At 38.6% G+C, this 18875-nt stretch overlaps 1 protein-coding gene across 1 annotated transcript in view; it reads right to left on the reverse strand.

Annotated features, from left to right (window-relative positions):
* The window catches only part of PDK3 (pyruvate dehydrogenase kinase 3), a 51168-nt gene that overhangs the window by 4181 nt on the left and 28112 nt on the right, over window positions 1-18875 (reverse strand). Inside the window, exons 4-9 of the mRNA XM_086879856.1 lie at window positions 13550-13734; window positions 11348-11437; window positions 7884-7961; window positions 5739-5815; window positions 4456-4557; window positions 3729-3839 (exon numbers count right to left, since the gene is read on the reverse strand). Coding sequence (XP_086735982.1) covers window positions 3729-3839; window positions 4456-4557; window positions 5739-5815; window positions 7884-7961; window positions 11348-11437; window positions 13550-13734 — 643 coding nt within the window. The remainder of the gene's footprint in view (window positions 1-3728; window positions 3840-4455; window positions 4558-5738; window positions 5816-7883; window positions 7962-11347; window positions 11438-13549; window positions 13735-18875) is intronic.

Below are 18875 nucleotides of genomic sequence, written 5' to 3' on the forward strand. Positions count from 1 at the left end.
AACTTGTACTACAGTGTCCATCACAAATTCTCTTGCTGTCATCTACAGTATTTTTTGATCCTTTTTGCCTTGTTTTTACAGAATTCTAAATTTAGTATTAAACTGGTTTACAGTTGCTCACTCAGTTCTTCTGAGCAAAATGAGAAACAGAAATGCCAAATATGCCCTTTTCACACACTGCTTGTCATAGTTATTAGTGTCCATTAACAGAGTTAAAACAGTTGCTTAGCTGCACTTTTCCCAACATCATTTTTTAAATTTCACAACGAGAAATTTCATCTCCCACTAGAGACTGATGCATCACTTTCAAACACCTGGCCTTGAATCCAGAGATTTCTTTCTTAACCTCTAAAAGATTGATTTCACTGTCTTAAAAAGAACTAAAAAATGTCAAAAGCTGGCTTCCTTTTCTGGAGACTAGACAATAAATACATTACAGAAATTATAAAGCAGAGTGACCAAAATGCAACTTATGGAAAGTCTATATCCCAAGGATCAGCTCATGTAACGGGCAATATCAAACAATACCATAAACACTTCATGCTTTCCTCACTCCAGAGCTACCCCTCCTTAAAATGCCACTTCTGTTTGTCTCCTGTTCCTTTATGCTCTGTGCTAGCCCACATCATACAGCCCACTTTCAAACATTTCCTGTCAGCCTCTCTGTGCACTGCCTTTAGGGTGCTTTCCAAACCAGATAACTTAAAAGAAATAGAGAGACAAGAGACCCCAGATGAGTACCTTGTTAAATCCTGGCCTTACAAATAGTCTATTTTGCAAAACACCATTAACAAGAGGTGTTTACTAAATAGACCTGTGCTTGGCCTAGAGGACAGAATAGTCTGTGATGGCACAATTGCCTTGAGAAAGGAAAGCTCCTTAGAGCAAATTTATCATTAAACATTATGGTATGCATTAAAAAAATAGGAAGCTATTACATTTCTGTGTTACTAGCATCGACAGATTTAAATTAAAACTAATTTAAGCCACATTTCTCCCACTATAAACAAATGCTGCCAGAAAGAAAACAATTAAATTCCCTAAGAAAACCTACTATCATTAAACATGACCATGTGTTTTAATGTGTACTCTACATACTGTGCAGATGAACCTAAGACCTGCTAGAATCTGAATGCTGCCATGGTAACAAGGTTTCTCAGCAGGATTTAAACAACATTTGCAATGACAAGGAGCAAAAATTTTCCCCAATCAACAGAAGGATACTTCTCTTCCACTGCCCAATTCCATGAATGTTTCATAAACTAGACAGGGGATCATATAACAAGGGGAAGAAATGTTAGAACAGAAAAATATGTCTATTTACACTGCACCCCAGCTTTGCATAGAATATTACCTAAGTCAAGGATGACACGCCACCAACCTTCTGCAGCACTGTAATTCTTTAGTGGTTTGGTCTTTGGCACTAAACAATAAGGAAACCCCTTCTGTATGGGCATCAAAAAGGATTTATGTGGAACTTTTCTGCTGAAGGGTTTTTATTTCCAGACAGACATATGAATCATTGAAAAATTGTTTTTAGAACTGGATCTGGGCCATAACACATAACCTTTCAAAACTTCACTGCTAAGTCCTTTTTCCTGTTAGTGGCAAGATATGGCAAAGACTCACAGTTTGTGACTTTTTTCTTTCTGCACACACATATAAATAACAGAGCTGAACAGCTCTTCTCAATGTTCAGTCTTGTGCAGGCAATGGTCAGACTCACAGGGCAAAAGCTACCAGACTCACGAGAGAGGGGGATCCTTTGTACGTTTGACTAGAGTGGCACAGACTGGGAAAGGAAAATAAAACCTGAAAAGGGTTACAGAAGAATACCAAGGGTAAATGCCACAGAATCAAAGTAAGCAGTATTGAAGATGAGGAAGTAAACACAGCAATGCATTGCTAAAGAAGCACTGAAAAAAGAATAGTATCAGTCATAAGATGAACACATTTTACAATCAGAGCTACAAAGGAGGAGACAGTTTAATAGTGAATACAACCGGTAATCAAGGTATAAGTTTATCCTGAGAACAAGTTTCAGGAACTCCTTGTAGACTGATACGGTAAATTGCTGATCAAAAGTGAGACAGAACAAAGGCAGATTATGCATCAAGAGAGATTCTACCATTTGTGACAAAGAAAAAAGCTTATATTTGAATTAAGGCCTGTTCCCTCTCACTCACCCACATTCAAGAAGATTTTCTACAAAAAAGAAGTTTGAGACATAAGACTGAGATGTGCTGCAGAGGTAGGAGCTGTGAAAGACCCATACCAAGTCAGTGCAGACACAGGGTTGGGTTTCACACCTCCCACAATGCAAAGGAGTAAACTCAGTGCAGTGCACTGCCATGCCACAATGGTACCCACTGTGGAACAAGGCAGCACCATAAAGACTTTCTGCTCATAAGCTAAGAGGAAATTTATTGCCTCTGAGCCACTCTGAACTGATTTTACCCTCAGTTTACTGTTATGTATTTTATATCCAAAATAACAATGTGGACAACAGGGAACAGCCCCAATCTGTGCTAGGGAGGTTCAGGTTGGACATCGGAAGAATTTCTTCACTGAAAAGATTGTCAAGAATTGAAACTGGCTGGCCAGGGAAGTACTGGATTCAGTCACCATCCCTGGAAGAGTTCAGGAAACAACTGGACATGGCACTTGGTGCTGTGGTTTAATTCACATAGTGGTGTTTGGTCAAAGGTTGGGACTCAGTCTTGGGAGGTCACTTCCATTCTTAATGATCCTGTGAATCCATACTCTGCCCCACATTCTATTATCCATCTGAAGGCACTTGAAGCACAGAAGTATCAGTAGGGGAGAAAAAAACCAATCACTTAGGAACATGCTAAATGAGAATGCTCCTAAGCAGGAAAAGGAAATTTCTTGGAGAATCATCTTCTCAATAGGCTTAGAGATAAAGGATTGTATAAGAAGCAGTAGAAATGAGAAGAGGCAAAATACAGTATCTGTATTAGTCCACTTACTGAAAACCAGTCAAGTGGAATAGTAGCTATACAATTTTTACCACAATGAACCAATATGCAATTTAATCAAACCCTTTAGAAGTAATATTTTAATATTTTTTTAAAAATCATGTTTACTAAAAGAATCTACAACATTCAACACTGAAATAATTGCCCTGATGCATCTCAGAAAGGAGTATCACATAAGATATTTCCAATTAAATAGGAATATACCAAATATGTTCATACCACATGCAGGTTCGCAAATGTTTTTTATTGTGTTTTTATAGTCCATACCTTACAGTAAAATTATCTTCAAGCTTCAGTATAAGCTTGTGGATTGCCAGGTGCTTCTCAAATGCTGAGCAATGTGGCCCACCTTTTTAATCCATTTATGATAGGAAACTTAGGTTAACAGTAATTTATACACCAAAGAGGAGCTCATTAGATCATTCACCTGATCAGTAATATAGCACTAAAGATCCTGCCCATTAACCTGTGAAAATACTGTGCTTATGCAGCTTTGTTTATGTTTGTTTCCGATAATGTAATGTCAAGACAAAGCAAAGTAATTTTCTATTCTGTAGACTAAGTGATGATAACAGAATTAATTTTCTCCTGTCCTACCTAGATAGACCTGCTAATGATAAGCCATTTCTTCAATGGAAAACCGATGGAAATCCAGCAGATTGCAGTGAAGGATAATGTAAAATCAGAGAGGTGCAAAGGGACATTTAAATACATAATGCAATTGCTTACCAAAGGCACAGCCCTCGAGGGCTCCAGACTGGGCCTGGGTGCTGTTGAGTACATGTAGTTAAACAATCTGTCTATTTTTCTTAGTGGTACACCTCCACCTTGATCACTTATCTAAGGAATGAAAATTTAAGAGCTTTAAACATTATGTTCTAAAAAAAACCCCACAAAACATCAAAAAGCATTATCTAAATTACTTTAGATATACTAAAGAAGCAGTTAGGGACTTTGGGGCTGTCTGGTTTGGAGAAAATAAAGCTGGGAGTGACCTTGCCATGGTGTACAGCCTCATGAGGAGGGGAACTGTGGAGGGAGGTGCTGATCTCATCTCCTTGGATCCAGTGATGGGATATGTGGGAACAGTTCAAAGCTGCAACATCAGGGGAGGTTAAGAGTGGACACTAAGAAGCATTTCTGTATGGGAAGGGCTGTGAAAGAGCAGAACTGAGAGATGTTCCTGGAGAGAACATTGGGTCAATGGCCCAAATCTGTCAGTGACCAAGATGCATTTGGACACTGCCCCCAACAAATGTGCTTTGACTACTGGTCAGCCCTGAAGTGGTCAGACAGTTGGACAAGATGTGCCTTGTAGGTACTTCCCAACTGAAAATATTCTGTTTTAATGAATATGAAGTGGGTGATACAATAATTAATTTGCTTTTTCAAATTAAGTCATACTACTCTAAACCTAGCAGGTTTGCAAGCTGTATATTATTATTTAGGCATTTACCTTAATAGATAGATCTTCTTTCCCCAAAGTGACTAAGGTTTTGATCGATGGATAGGCTTCTTTCTTACCTTCATGCAATTCCACTGTAGCTCTCATTGAATTCTGAAGATAAAAGAAAATATAGTCTCTTTGATTCTAACTTTAACCTATAAGTTAGAACTTACTAGAATTTATCTTATAGCACCTACCCTGTTCTACAGTTGTGCACAAGACAGAAAAGGCTGTATTTAACATAAATTCAAGTGCCATCAAGTCAATGAATTGCCTGGTTACATTTTTATATTACAACTTGTTATACATAACTTTTATTTATTTTATATACTCAGAGAAAAGAAACCAAGACTTTTTTTTTAATCCTGTGTGAAATCAAGTAAATATATCCACAGGATGAGAACGTCTTTCACCTCCATCATGCACCACATCAACAGTGATGTTTACCACAGAAAACTAGTTTTGATTTTCTCAGCCTGGGTCACATAATTTTTAAGTTACCATCTGTCAATCTGACTTCATGTTAACAGTTTTCACTGCCAGTCTCTCCCAGTTCTTACAGCTACAACTTACTGGCTTCAGCCTGTTTCATGACTTGTACCAAAAATATACTTACATGTACAGTACAAATTCTCATCTGTTCTGCCCCAGAACTAATTTACAAGTGGCAGAATGGGAGAAGACTTAAATGATAGTTGACAAATGTCAGAAATCAAACCCCAAAATCCATTACTTTGAAAAAGTTTCTCTCTGGCCAAATGCAAGTTTTCCCCTCAATTCCTGGTGTTCAGCTGAACAACTTCGAGACCTCCTCTCTTCTTTTAAACCATATAACAGCTCTGACATGCTCCATTTTCACTCTTGTTCCAATTATTCAACAAACACAAAACCAAAACAAAGCATGTCATCTACACCATTCAAAGATACAGAGCCTGTTTTCACAATAAGGACATTGATCTTAACCAGTCCTCAAATATGCAACACAGAAAAACTGCAACGTCATGAATATTCCATCACTGCAAAACTAAACTGTCAAGAGTGTTCTAAGTTAATCAAAAAGCTATAAAAAGCACAACAGGAGAAGTGGGAAACCAGGGTGGTTTTAAATACATAAGGTCATAAAAGAGGGGTTTAAGTCTGGCTTTTAAACAAGAGAAGAGTGTTTCAAACTTAAGAATAAGCTTAAGAAAGGAAATTTGAAATAACATTTAAGAGCAGCAACCAAAAGGAATCCCAATTTCAAGAGTAATAGGGTCACAAAACCCTCCCAAATATTAACAAGTGCAACCTACCTTAAATAATTCAAATAACATATGAAACAAATGAGACGGTACATAGACTACTTGAATAGGCTTGTTTGGAGCTTTAGCTAAAAAAAGAGAAATAAAAATGTCAAATCATTTTTCTTCAAAACAGCACTTTGCAGCATTGCCCTTTACCAGAAAAATATGAACATGTAGGCACAGACAAGTATGCAAGCATGTTCTAATTTTCCCAGAAATTAGTTCCATGAAGTGAAAACAAATGGTAGTTACTGCTGTCACCTGAAAGGACACATTATAATTATGATCTTCAAATCCATCCAGTCAGCAGACTTTGTTTACATACAAAACTTCATTAAGCAGTGGCTGGCACATACAACAGTGTATGTTAACTGAGAAAACTTTCCTACTTAAGTGGGAAACTTTCACATGCTCACATACTATTTAAACATATTTGCTGCACAAAAAGAATCTTAAACTAAAGAAAAACCCACTGTTTAAATATTCTAAAAACAACTACATATCTTCCCTTCATTAAAACACGCAAAATGTAAGTATTCATAAAAATTTCAAATCTACTGCAAATAATATCACAGCTTCCATATTCCAGATCATCACTGAATTGTTTGTCCACTGCAGTCCCACTGAGTGTTTCAGCAGAGGGTTTATGGCTTAGCACAGCTTTGAATGCCAGAGTGCTCACTGATTGACTGGGCAGGAAATAAAACAGCTGCATTTAATATATTCCAGGACAGTTTGGGGGCTGAAGTCATCCCTGAACATTCAAATATCTACTGGCATTAAATTATGCAGTCACAGAGAGTCAGACTGAGCAGCAGTTCAGACTGAAGTCTTGAACTATCTGCTTCATAAATTCCAGGATAATATAAATATGCACAAAGAACATCACTGGAGTCAACTTCATTCCTTTTGGCACTGAGAGCTGGTAATAATCCCAGTCATTATTTTAGAAGTCATGGTAGTGAAATCTCCTAGGAAAAGGAGAAGACCAAAACAATGCTCTCCAAGGCAACTTGATATTTTATTCTGTTAATTTTGTCAGTCCATACTCCCATTCCCCTACGCTTCATGGAAACCAAGGCAAACTGATTCACACTTGTTTGAGGCACAGAGATAGAAAATGAGTCATTGTTGCTCTTGTGAGGTAATTTGCAAAGTTACTTTCCTTACATTGATAATAAGTTGATTTAAAGGAAACAGGTAATTCTTTATTCACTTTTCCTTTTTTTAGCTCCAGAAGCTTGCTTTCTCTACTGTTGGATCTTTTTATTTATTCCTTCAGATGAATTTTGCATTGATTGATTCCTCTGCTGCAACACTCAGTACTTTTATCTCCAGAACCACTCCGCTTAAAAGGGGAAGGTTCGGTCCTTTCGTTTTGGGAGACGGATGGCAATGCTGCCAATCACCTTGTATAGGGAAATATTTCTACACTACTCAGTAGTACTTTGAGCAACACATATTCCATGTATCTCACTCTCTCATTGAGTGTTACCTAATTCTGAGACTTTTGCAGTTCTGCTGCTGAAGTTTGGAACCATCTTAGTATTATGTTTGGCTGCTGTCCAAAACCTGGGAGAGGATCACTCAGGAATTTTTTTAACTAAAAAAAAAATAAGCTTCCTTTTGTCAATAAAATAATGAACAAAAAGCAGTCAATATGCTGACAAGGCCTGTCTCATAAGTTTTGTGTCATCCAATTTTGATCTCTGCAATCAAATTGAAATAGATTTTCATGTGAGGAGTTTATGATTGGATTTAAAGCATAGACTACCTAATAAAAATTCCAACTTTGCCATCTTACACAGAAGGGCTCACCGCTGTGTTGAGTGCCAGTGGAATTCATAGGTTTATCATCAAATTTTGGAATTGAACAAGTTTCTGTTCTCTTAGAAGACTAAAAGGTAGGCATGTTTCTTTCTCAGTTATGAGGAGTCTAGATTTATTTTTTTTAAAGTGATAGTGAATTTAGCAGATAGAACTCTGTACACATCATGATGATAAATTATAATTCAGGTGCCCATGTAGACATATTAGAACAAAAGTAACTGCATAGTTCAAGTTATAACTTATAATTAATTAACAAAACCAGAAATCACAGATACCAGAAATGCACTTTCTTAGATACATCAATTAAATTAATTTCATAATTACCATTGAATTCTTCAACTTCCAGATCAGGTGCCACTGTATAGTACTGTTCACATAACATCTTAGCTGTTTCATAAGCATCTACAAAACAACAGAACAAACACTGGTTTACCAAAATCTTCTAGTAATGACCAGCAGTGTTCATTCTCCCTGTAAAAGACCACAAACAGAATACTCACTTTGAACATAGTTTACAAAAATGACACTGGTATCCAATATAATCCTTTTTTCTCTGTACACTCATAGCCTGGTTGTCAGGAAAGGAAAAACTTTATCTAAAGCTCAAAAAAAAAAAAAAATCACAGTGCTGGAGAGAAGCTATTTTTCTTCTTTGTTTGGGGCTTAAAAACTAGAAGGACATAATCTTATGGTGACCATAAAACCTACTTATTATTTTATTTCCTGATAACAGTTTAATACTCATTCTTTCCACCTCAAATAAAAAAAGATGACATCGCAGCCATAAATTCAGGTTTTCCAAACACAATACTGTTTACAAAACTTAATTTTCAATTTAATTTTGGTGGAAAAGCTGGATAAGATTTTTCATTCCTTCCCACTGAACCAAAAATTACTCCCCCTGGAAATACCTTCCCATAGCCCTGATCAGGCTTTATATATTGCTGAGACACAGATAGAAGGTTTAAGTTGCCCTTTGTCACTGGTGGTGCCCCCCACCAGTTCAATACTGAGCAATACCAGTTCAATACCAGTTCAATACTGAGCAATATTGTTTAACTTACTCATCAGTGACTTGGCGGGGGGGCAGAGGCCTCCTCAGCGAGTTCACTGATGGCACAGAGCTGGGAGGAGAGGCCGATTCCCCCGAGAGCTGGGCAGCCCTTCAGAGGGGCCTGGACAGGCTGGAGAGATGGGAGAGGAATGGTCTGAAATTCAGAAAAGGCAAATGCAGGCTCCTGCCCTGGGGAAGGACAACCCCAGGCACCAGCACGGGCTGGGGCCGACCTGCTGGAGCAGCTCTGCAGAGAAGGGCCTGGGGGTCCTGGTGGACAATGAGCTGTCCATGAGCCAGCAGTGCCCTGGGGGCCAGGAGGGCCAGGGGGATCCTGGGGTGCATTAGGGACAGCTCTGCCAGCAGGTCAGGGAGCTGATCCTGCCCCTCCACTGAGCCCCAGTGAGGCGTGTCTGGAGTGCTGTGCCCAGCTCTGGGCTCCTCAGGACAAGACAGACATGGAGCTCCTGGAGCAGATCCAGTGAAAGAAAACAAGGATGAAGGGACTGGAACATCTCTCTTTGGAGGAGAGACTGAGGGAGTTGAGCCTGTTCAGCCCTGAGAAAAGAAAACTGAGAGGAGACCTCATCAGTGCCTAAGAATATCTGAGGAGGAGGTGCCAAGAGGTTGGAGCCCTTTGGAGGCTCTTTTCTGTGATGCTGAGCAACAGAAGCAGAGGCAGAAATTGATGCACAGGAAATTCCACCTGAACATGAGGAAGAATTTCTTCCCTGTGCAATGAACGAGCACTGGCACAGATTACCCAGAGAGGGTGTGGAGTCTCCCTCAGTGGAGATGTTCAAGAACCATCTGGGCACAATCCTGTGCCATGTGCTCTGGGATGGCCCTGCTTGAGCAGGGGGAGGTTGGACCACATGATTTGTTGTACTCCCTTACAACCTGACCCATTCTGCAATTCTGTATTTGAAAGATTTCTTACTCGTTTCTTAGCAAATCTGGGTCAAACAGTACGAATACAGTCTAACATTTCATTTTCCTCTAAAAGCCTACTCTTTGGCAGAGTCCTTAGACAGTTGAAGACTGTGAAGTTCACAGCATGCTTCATGGTGTGGATCGAGATTAAGTAGCAATAACAGGGATTATAGTAGTAGTATAGTATAATAGTGAGGGATCTATTGGTAAATCTAAAATCCTGGCTGCAGGAAAAAACCTGAATTTGCTGTGTGCTCAAAAGTCTTAAGACAGTCAGTGAGACAGACAGCCACCCAGGCAGCACAGACACACCACTTGCTGTAGTTGCTTGAAGCAAGAAGCGTCTGTTTAAATAATTTCTTCATTATTTTACGGGCATACAAGGCTTATAGCTGGCACATACTAGTACCAAAATCAACATTTTAACTGATAAACTGCTCAGAATGCTGCCTGTGAACCAGCACATCTGGGAGCTAGCACAGCATACAGAACATAAATTAACCCCACCACCAATTCTACACGGTAAATAACTCAATCACCTTGACTCCTTGACAGGACTGTCAAGCCCCTGTCTTTAAGGACATTTTGTTTCTTTGAAAGGCAACACTGAACACTCTTTGCTATGCCCTTGTTTGGTCAGTGTTGTGTATGATCTATTTTAGCTACTTGCTTGAAAACTGGATGTAGCACCTTCTGACACTATGCACTCCCTGTCCAAGGCAGTAACTGTGAAGCTGATGATCAAAATTGATTCAAATATTGCTATTGGAATTCAAAGCAAAATAAACAACATGGCTTCAACATATAAAAATGCTGAGGCCAAAGTGGAGTAAGGTCAATCAAAAGAAAAAAAGCTGCTGAAAAAGGCCACCCTAGGAGCCAAGAAGAGCTAGAAAAATGCTGTTGAGAGAGCTGTAAAAAGCATTACTAAGTGAGCTATCACACAGGTCAGATTCTGAGATAAGAAAAGTTTCCCTCTCACTTCACCAAAGGCTGAGAAAAAGCGAAGGGAAGAAGCACACTCCTTCTCCCTTTGCAGGCTGCACAAACAGTAGTGAAGGACAGAACCTGGAATTCTCTCCTGCAGCAAGACTGCATTTGCAAATAAATACACCCAGAGTGTGAACCTTCCACAGAGAAGTTCTTGAAGCAGCCAGCATTGCCTCATGCCTCCTTGCTAACATTCTGAAAGCATGTAAACATTCACAACACAGAGCAAACAGGACTTCAGTGTTTCTGTGCCAGGTCAGGCAGGTACAACCATTACATCCATGTCTTCTGCAGGAGACAAAACAAGCTGTGGTATGATCAGATGACAGAGGAAAGTGGAGTTTCACTGGGATATCTGTACACCTGAGGACATTTTACTGAAAGGCCTAGCTAAACAAAACTAAACAAAATGGAAATTTCACTTACTCTCAGTTTTCTGTAATATCAGCATGTGATACAAAAGCAGTACATGAGAACCTGCTTCTAAATGTTTCAGGGGAAAAAAATCTAAAGTTTAACAAAACATTTAGACACTTCATCTGATATTTAAAAATATAGATTAAAGCTATTAAAAATCAAATTGTTTTCCTAGTTCTGTTAATAGACCAAAAGTTTCTCTCTTCTCAATAACGGAGACATCAGAAAGTCTCAACAAGCCCAGGGCATTATTGTGAGCAGAACTTTCCTTTAATAAAATAGGATAAGAAAAAAATCTATTTAAATCACCTTCAGTTTATTGTTTCTAAATAAAGTATTTCTGACTATTTTAAGACCGGGGATTTCAGTGAAAGAAATATTAGCTTCATCTTACCTTTAACCACCTCTGCCACATCACAGTTAGGATCAATACTTCCAATATGTTTGGGATGAGCAGGATTAATATCTCCACCAAACAGAAGTGCTAAAATAAAAAAGAAACGGTAGTAAATTATTTACTACCCTTAAGGCAGGCCAGAAAGTTTGAATCTGATGGTATCTGAGATTTACTAGATACTGCATCATCTTGTAAAAAGATACCCCAGCAGATTACCAGAATCCTCATTTAAGAAGACTACTTGTCTAACTGTTCATCTTCCCTCCCTTTTTTTTTTTTTATTTTCAGTTTTTACAGTCAAGACTAGTTAAAACGTAATTCATGACGTGGGAAGGTTAAGGTGAAAACCTGCATTCCAAAGCAGATCATCAAAAATTAGATAAAATTAAAATACAAAACACTTCATTCATACCATTGTCAGAACAGAAGCACTCACAACAATGAAGACATTAAAGTAAAAAGGACTGTGGAACTGTAAGGCATCATTAAAAGCCTTTTACACTCACCTAAGCTGCAATTTCACAGTCTAACAGAGATCTCTCTCACTCACTCAACTTTCTCCCTGGATCTCAGCAGTATGATCCCCACTCCCTCTTTGTACAAGTGTCTGGTACCCACCAGACCCTTCACCAAGAGTTTAAAGAAGACTCTCATAGAAGTAGAAAGATTTTGTACTTTATTTCAGGAGTGATTTTCTGCTATTTTAGCAAGTTAGTGAGCTCTAACATGAAGCAGGTGCAGCATGAGGTGAGCAAAAGCCTAGATCTGAAAGCTTTTCCCATCCTGGGCACAGCAAGTTCACACACTGGGCACTGTGTCCTGCAGAAGAGTGCTGTAGGAAACAGTCTGCACAGAATGTAGGAACAGAAACACAAACTAGGCAGAAGCTTGGGTCTGCATTCTGCTTTCCAATTATCTTTTTCTTCAGTACTTCAAGATTAATATATGCCATCACAGACAGACCACTAACACTGCTAATACACATTATACAAGGTTAACTAAACTTTAAGCATCTACAAGCAGTTTTAAGCTCCAACCAGTTAAACACAAAGATCCATAGGAAAAGCTAGTTCAGTTCAATGAATCAGGTTTAATATTTTAGAATTAGTGCAAATTAGGCTAGTACTCAGCCCAAGAATTCTATTAGGACAATGTTTGCACTCTATTGCTAGAACTCTTCTATGAAAGCCTTTTAACTTGGTTTTATGCCTCTCACTTCTCTGCCCAGGTGCAAATAAAGAAAAAGCTGTACATTAATCTCATTTTGTATGCTTTTCCACATTCAGGTTATCTATACACGCACAGCAAGGCATTTGTTAGACACATGAGAGGTTACTGGAAAGACACACAACTTGTAGTGAAACACCTCATACTCCAGCAGCCGCATTATCTGTAGCATACAACAATTTCTAAGAGCTCAGAAAAGCAGAACACTGAGCAGAGAATGAAGCTCTAGAGCTAAAAGGCACAAGACACACTAAAACAGATCAGAAGACTGTCCTTAACTTTACACAGATCACTTTCTGCATGGCTGCACATATTGGTTAATAGGAGCTGTGCAAGTAACTCCCTTCACTCTGTAACACGAATATAAAAAAGTGAGTTTATTAGTAACAACAAATGAAATAGAACTTAATGACAAAGGATGACTAATTCCAGCATTTATCCATAAATAGGGAATAGGAAGTGAGGAAAGCCAAGAGATATAATTTAAAACTTCAGTTAGAGATATTCAACCTCTTCAGAAGGCAAGAAAGTCTAGATAACTCGCTGGAAAAAACAATATGTATAGTACCTAACCTATTCAAAATTTACAGCATCTTTGCATTTCATTACGAAATAAATATGAGCACTACAAATTATGTTTTGTACAAAAAGTTTTGTGAGCAGGAAGATACAACAACTCTACTACTACCTAAAAATACTTCATGTATCACTTCACAAGCCATCTCAGCTGACAAGACTAAAAAGTGAAAGCTACACTAACAAAGACTGATAATTCTAAAAAGCACATTGGTGTTTTGGATTCATTTCTGACCATTGCCAAGTACCAAATTAATCAGTTGCCAGTATTATATTTTGCCATAATTAGCACAGAATTGTCATGAGTAAGGGAAAAAAATACAAAACAAAGCTTCATCTTCAGGTTTACAAGCAATAACTAATGAATTTTCAAGGAAGAGAAAAGCAATTACTTACTGTGTTGGTTAATAAGCATACGGAAAGAGATGCGGTTGGTGTAGAACCTATCTAGAAAATACTGGATGTTACTGCTAACAAATGGATCAAAGCCATATTTTTCCTTGTATTCAATCACCCCTTGTGCCATGGTTGGAACCACGTCATTGTGTCTGTTCCTGACTTTAATTAAAACATCTAAAAAGCTGAAGGAAACAAAATTAGAAACAGATTGTTAGAAATAAAATTAAATTCAACAGCATAACCATATTATCTGTTTACTATGCCTCCCAGTCAATAACAAAATATCAGAGGGAAAATACAGAAATACAGCACCAAAACAAGCCTATTTAAAGAGACATATTTGATCAACCTCTCCCTCACAAAACCTGTGAAGCATTTAAAGCCCCAAAGTAAGTTATTCCCTCCCCAGATATCTCCCAAAATTAAATCAATCTCTCTTCAACATTGATGGATAGCAAAAGATTCTCAGTCACTGCAATCATATGCACTACCATAACTGTCATCCCCTGTAACTTCTAACAGGTGTGAGACTGGAAAGAAAACTCAGGAAAAACAACTTGACCACCCTTTATAATTTCCTTAGAAAAATTCGTGTTTTCTTCCCAACACCTCAACCCATGCAGTGAACTTTGAATGCATTTCCTTTAGCCGGGGTCTCCTAGGCTAGGTTAGAATCTCAGGACAGGCAGCTGTGTGACTCCCGTTCAGTTTCCTCTGACACCGCTGGATGGCAGAGCGAATGCAACGGAGCTCTCCTCCAGAGCTCAGCAACTTCGAGGATAACACTCCCATTGCTTTTAACAAGCATTTCCTTTGAAACAGCTTGGAGGATTTCTGTTTCTCCTGCCAAGGCAGCTCAACACCTATGATCTTCAATGTGCTCATCCTTTTCTTCCCCCACAAGCAAACCCATAAATACTTGAAATATCAATTATTAATAGCTTCCTAAAGCGGAAGCATGGAAAATCAGTACTGCTCAACTGTGCTACATTCTCCAATATTTAATTAATCTTAGCGCCACAAAGTTTATGTAATGTTGTTTTAGAAAGTACAAATGGTGAAATACAGCTTTCCAAAGAAAACAGAGGTGGAAGACTTGTTCAGATACGTCTGTATCTGCAACTCTACAGATTCTTTTCCAAAAAACATGAACAGAACATTCTTTGTAGATTTATAATGAATACTAAAAAGAAATGTATTAATTATTTTTATCCAAAGTAGAATATACATGAGCTAATGAAAGAATCACAGAAATCATTGAAAGGTCATCTAGTCCAATCCCCCTGCAAATGAGCAAGGGAAAGAACAAAGACCACGAAAAGTAAAAAAGACCAGCCACTGGTCACCACATTTAAATCAGATGTTTTCTTCCTTTCCAGCACCACTTATGCAAGGCAGTAATATTTTTAATACCATTTTTAACAAGTGATACACTTTAAAAATAATTTCTCCCACTCTACCATGCCAACTGCAAAGGAATGTAGGATTCCTTTCTACTAGTTTTCCCTGATCCTAAGTCTAGCTATCAGTTTTTGCCTGTTAGCAAACAGTTCAGCAGTCTTTCAACACTACTCTGTTGCACAGAAAATGAGAAGTTTTAACTGCCTAATTCCCCATTCTAAATACTATCACAGTACATATGACTGTTCTTGTACTTACAAGTCTTGCTGACTTGGCAGCTTAGAACACTTAAGGCTTAAAACGTTTACAGACTTTTTATGCTTATTGAGTCTTGACTCTGTGTGATCTGTTACCTCTGAGAGGTGATGTTAGAGACTGGTGCCTGGTTGTACTTGTGCTGCTTCTCTGTTTCTGAGCAACAGACCCTAGCAAAGAGCAGAGCTGGAAGCAAGGCTTACAGTCACACCTGAAACAGAACTGACAGCAGTATCTCCTAACTGTTGTTTGCTCTGCTATTTGTTTTTAAATATCTCCACTATCCACAGTATATACCTGATACCAAGAAGGCAAGTTGTTCACCGATAGCCCACTACCAAAGTGCTTAAATGCACAGAGCATGCCAAAGGGCAAAGGGCTTAGGTTTATCTGATGCAGACCAGCAAAATCATAGCTGAAGCTTAGTCAGCATATAATTAAATATATAATAAAGGAATGCCTCATTATTTGCCTCATTATTGCACTGATATGACAAACCTACTGTTCCATCTTCCACAATAACCGAGTTCACTCACGTGTTCCCATCAAGCAGATGCTTTTAAAGGAGCAGACACAAGAATATAGGCACATTTCAAAGTAGCAGAGCAGAAATCAGAACACATCTTAATTTTAACACTCATTCCTTACAGTCCCTGTACCTGCTACACGCCTGAAAGCCACAAAGCTTTTACTGGACTCAAACTGTGGGGGACCATATCAAGGAATTTTTAAACTGTTTATGGGATTAACTGGGAATACACCAGAATAGCTCTAAAAATTATTGTTTACCAATTTTTTGTTCACAATTCTGTGTATTTTCAAAACCACAAAGAATAAATAATGCAGTCATTTGACAAATGAGAAATTATTAATAGGAAGCTACTTTAGTTAAGTGAGCTTCAGTGCTTTCTGTATTAACAGAAGAATACTTAAGCCATTACCACAAGTGTTAAATAAATAAAGGCCAAAAAATTCTGCAAATACAATAAATAACTTGTGTTGTGACATTTATTAATTAACTTCCTAATAACCTGTATATACTATTGTGTTTTGATCTATCATTACAGTTCAAGAAAACAAGCATAAGAAAGTCAATATAAAAACAAAGGGAATTTTTATAGTATTTCTTATGGATAGTATTACCTGAAAGATGAAAAACATGAAAGTGATGAGTAAATACCCTTTCAAACACAACAAATGCAATAGTTCGGGTTTTTTCAGAATGGCTGCTCTTTTTTGAATCAGTGCTAGCTGGCAGCTGAGTATCACCAGAAAGAGAGGTAAAAGTTCACACTCTGAAAAGTTTCTCCACTAGAAAGTATGTCTACTTCCAAAGTTCAAAACTAATTAAAGCAGCATGTCACATTATGTAAAAGTAACAAAATGTCACCTTTGTAATCAGATATACTCCAATATTTACTCAGCTCCAACTGCTCACCAAACCCCTATTTTAACTGCAATGCTGCAGAAAGGAAGGTTCCTTGTTTACCAAGTTCCTCCGTGTTATCTCAGATATGCTGGCAGCTGACGGCCTCAGTGGCTCCCAGCTCCAGGACACTCCCCCACACACCCTCCCTTGAGAGGGCCACAAAGAGAAAAACCAGCAAAGAAACTTGGGGGTGTAGCAGCTGCTCTAAGTGTGCTTTGAGAGCACATGTGAACAGCATGTTTTACAAACCCTTCAATTTTTGAAACACAGCTTCAACCTCTATGTGCTTACTGGATAGTAACGTCTTGGGAAATGTCCAACGCTTGTGACTGCTTGCACCCTTCACCAAGCATGGACACCTTATCTTAGGGCTCCTGTTATCACACTGTTTGGCAGAACTGCGCAAAAACTTCCACCTGATCCCTCTACAGCTCAAAAACGATATTTGCATTATCAAAAAGGTAGAAGTAACCTACCATCTGGCAAATGTCCATACTACTGACAGTGACAGTAATGTGGCAATGCTGCAGTGAGGCTTCATAAGGTTTGCTAACCAACAGAAGGCAACAGAGAAACTGAAACACTTCTGAAGTGCTTCATTAGAACAATGCCAAGGGAAAAAAATAACTTCAAAGGATTTTGTCCAATGTTGACAAAAACGTAACACTCATGAAAATCCATCTGCCCTCCAATTCATACACTAGGAGCAGAGAGAAGCTGGGCCACTCTGAAAAACAAACTTTAGTTTAGCCTCTGCCACTACTCCTCTAACCACTCACCCTCTCCATTGCAGGGGCACGGCTGCCTTTGTTGGGCACACACTGTAACATTTTAGGGACCACTGAACTGAATGTGGGCTATTCTTCCACTACATCCATTTCCCAATTCACTTCACTGTGTGGCCTCACACACAGCTGTGCCAGTACATGGATGATATCTATAATACTGTAACATTAATACAGAAAATGGTTTCCTCAGAAAGACAGCCCAAACTCTGAGAATACCAGAGCAGGCTCCCCAGATGAGCAGCGATAAAACCACAAATAGTCGGGGACAGTTTTCTGTTCAGCTGATAAAAGTACTGCACCATTTTAGAAAACAGTAATTGAAGAACTACTGCCAGTTGATAGAGCACATCTGCAGATATCCAACCTCCTTGAAGAATCAGTTTAGCTCTCCTTCTCTCCTCTGCTACTGTACCCTGATTAACCAGAACAGAAACTGAAGTCCACCTCAGCTGACAGGAAGTCCAACAAGGCACTCTTTCATTTCCAAAAATCAACTGCTCTGTTATTCTTCATGTTTTTTGAGTGTCTGAGGTAGACACCATGTTCAGCTCCAAACAGAAGCTGCTGGGATGGTACTGGAACAAAAGCACTTATACCCATGCAAGACTCACATCTTGTGACACTAATTAAGCTAAAGGAAGAAGAAATGGGGACCATCATGAAATGCCTAAATCACCTCATATCCCACAGGCCTCGGATAAGGATGGGCATTTGATGACCAAAGAATGCAAGGCTGGGTCTTCCGTACTATGAGCCATGTACCCTGTAACACTAACATGTAAAATGTGCTGTTCTACAGCATGTTCCACACAGGAACAGGACAGTGGAAAGAAGCCAAGAGATGAAGCTGCTCCAACCCCTCATTATAGGATGATCTTGGCAAGGTAGTCAGAGATACCCCACAGATACTGCCTGCACAAAAAAGGCTTTGATCCAAAGGACCAGACATACCTTATAATCTTCCGAGCTTTTTTCTTTAAGCAAACCAAACTGCTTAAAGTAAAGAACTATTCCTGTATGTCCCTAAAGACACTTAAAGTCACAGATAATGGCCCAAATTCTATAGGTAATGATATGTGAAATCAGAAAAGAAAAATTTTATGCAAACTTAAATGAACTTAGAAATGTGGGGGGTTTCCCCACTGAAAAGCAGCTCACTTAACTACCAGCATTCCTAATACTTTCTGACCATACTGATAATGCTTCTGATCACAAGACATAACAGTAAGATAGGACTAGATAACAGCAACATGTAATACTATCACAGGAGTTGAGAAATTTGTTAGATTTATCTGTGGGTTATTATAAAATAAATATGGACATAGTTAAGAGTATTTTTGATAGACATAGTTTGTAAAGAATATTTAAAAAATTCTAATTACAGCTCAATATGCAATTTAATGACATAGCCTTTAGTAAGTTAGGAATAGATGACATCCCTGAGCAGGAG

Source organism: Cyanistes caeruleus, chromosome 3 (assembly GCF_971803275.1).
Source record: "Cyanistes caeruleus chromosome 3, bCyaCae1.hap1.1, whole genome shotgun sequence".
Lineage (NCBI taxonomy): Eukaryota > Metazoa > Chordata > Aves > Passeriformes > Paridae > Cyanistes > Cyanistes caeruleus.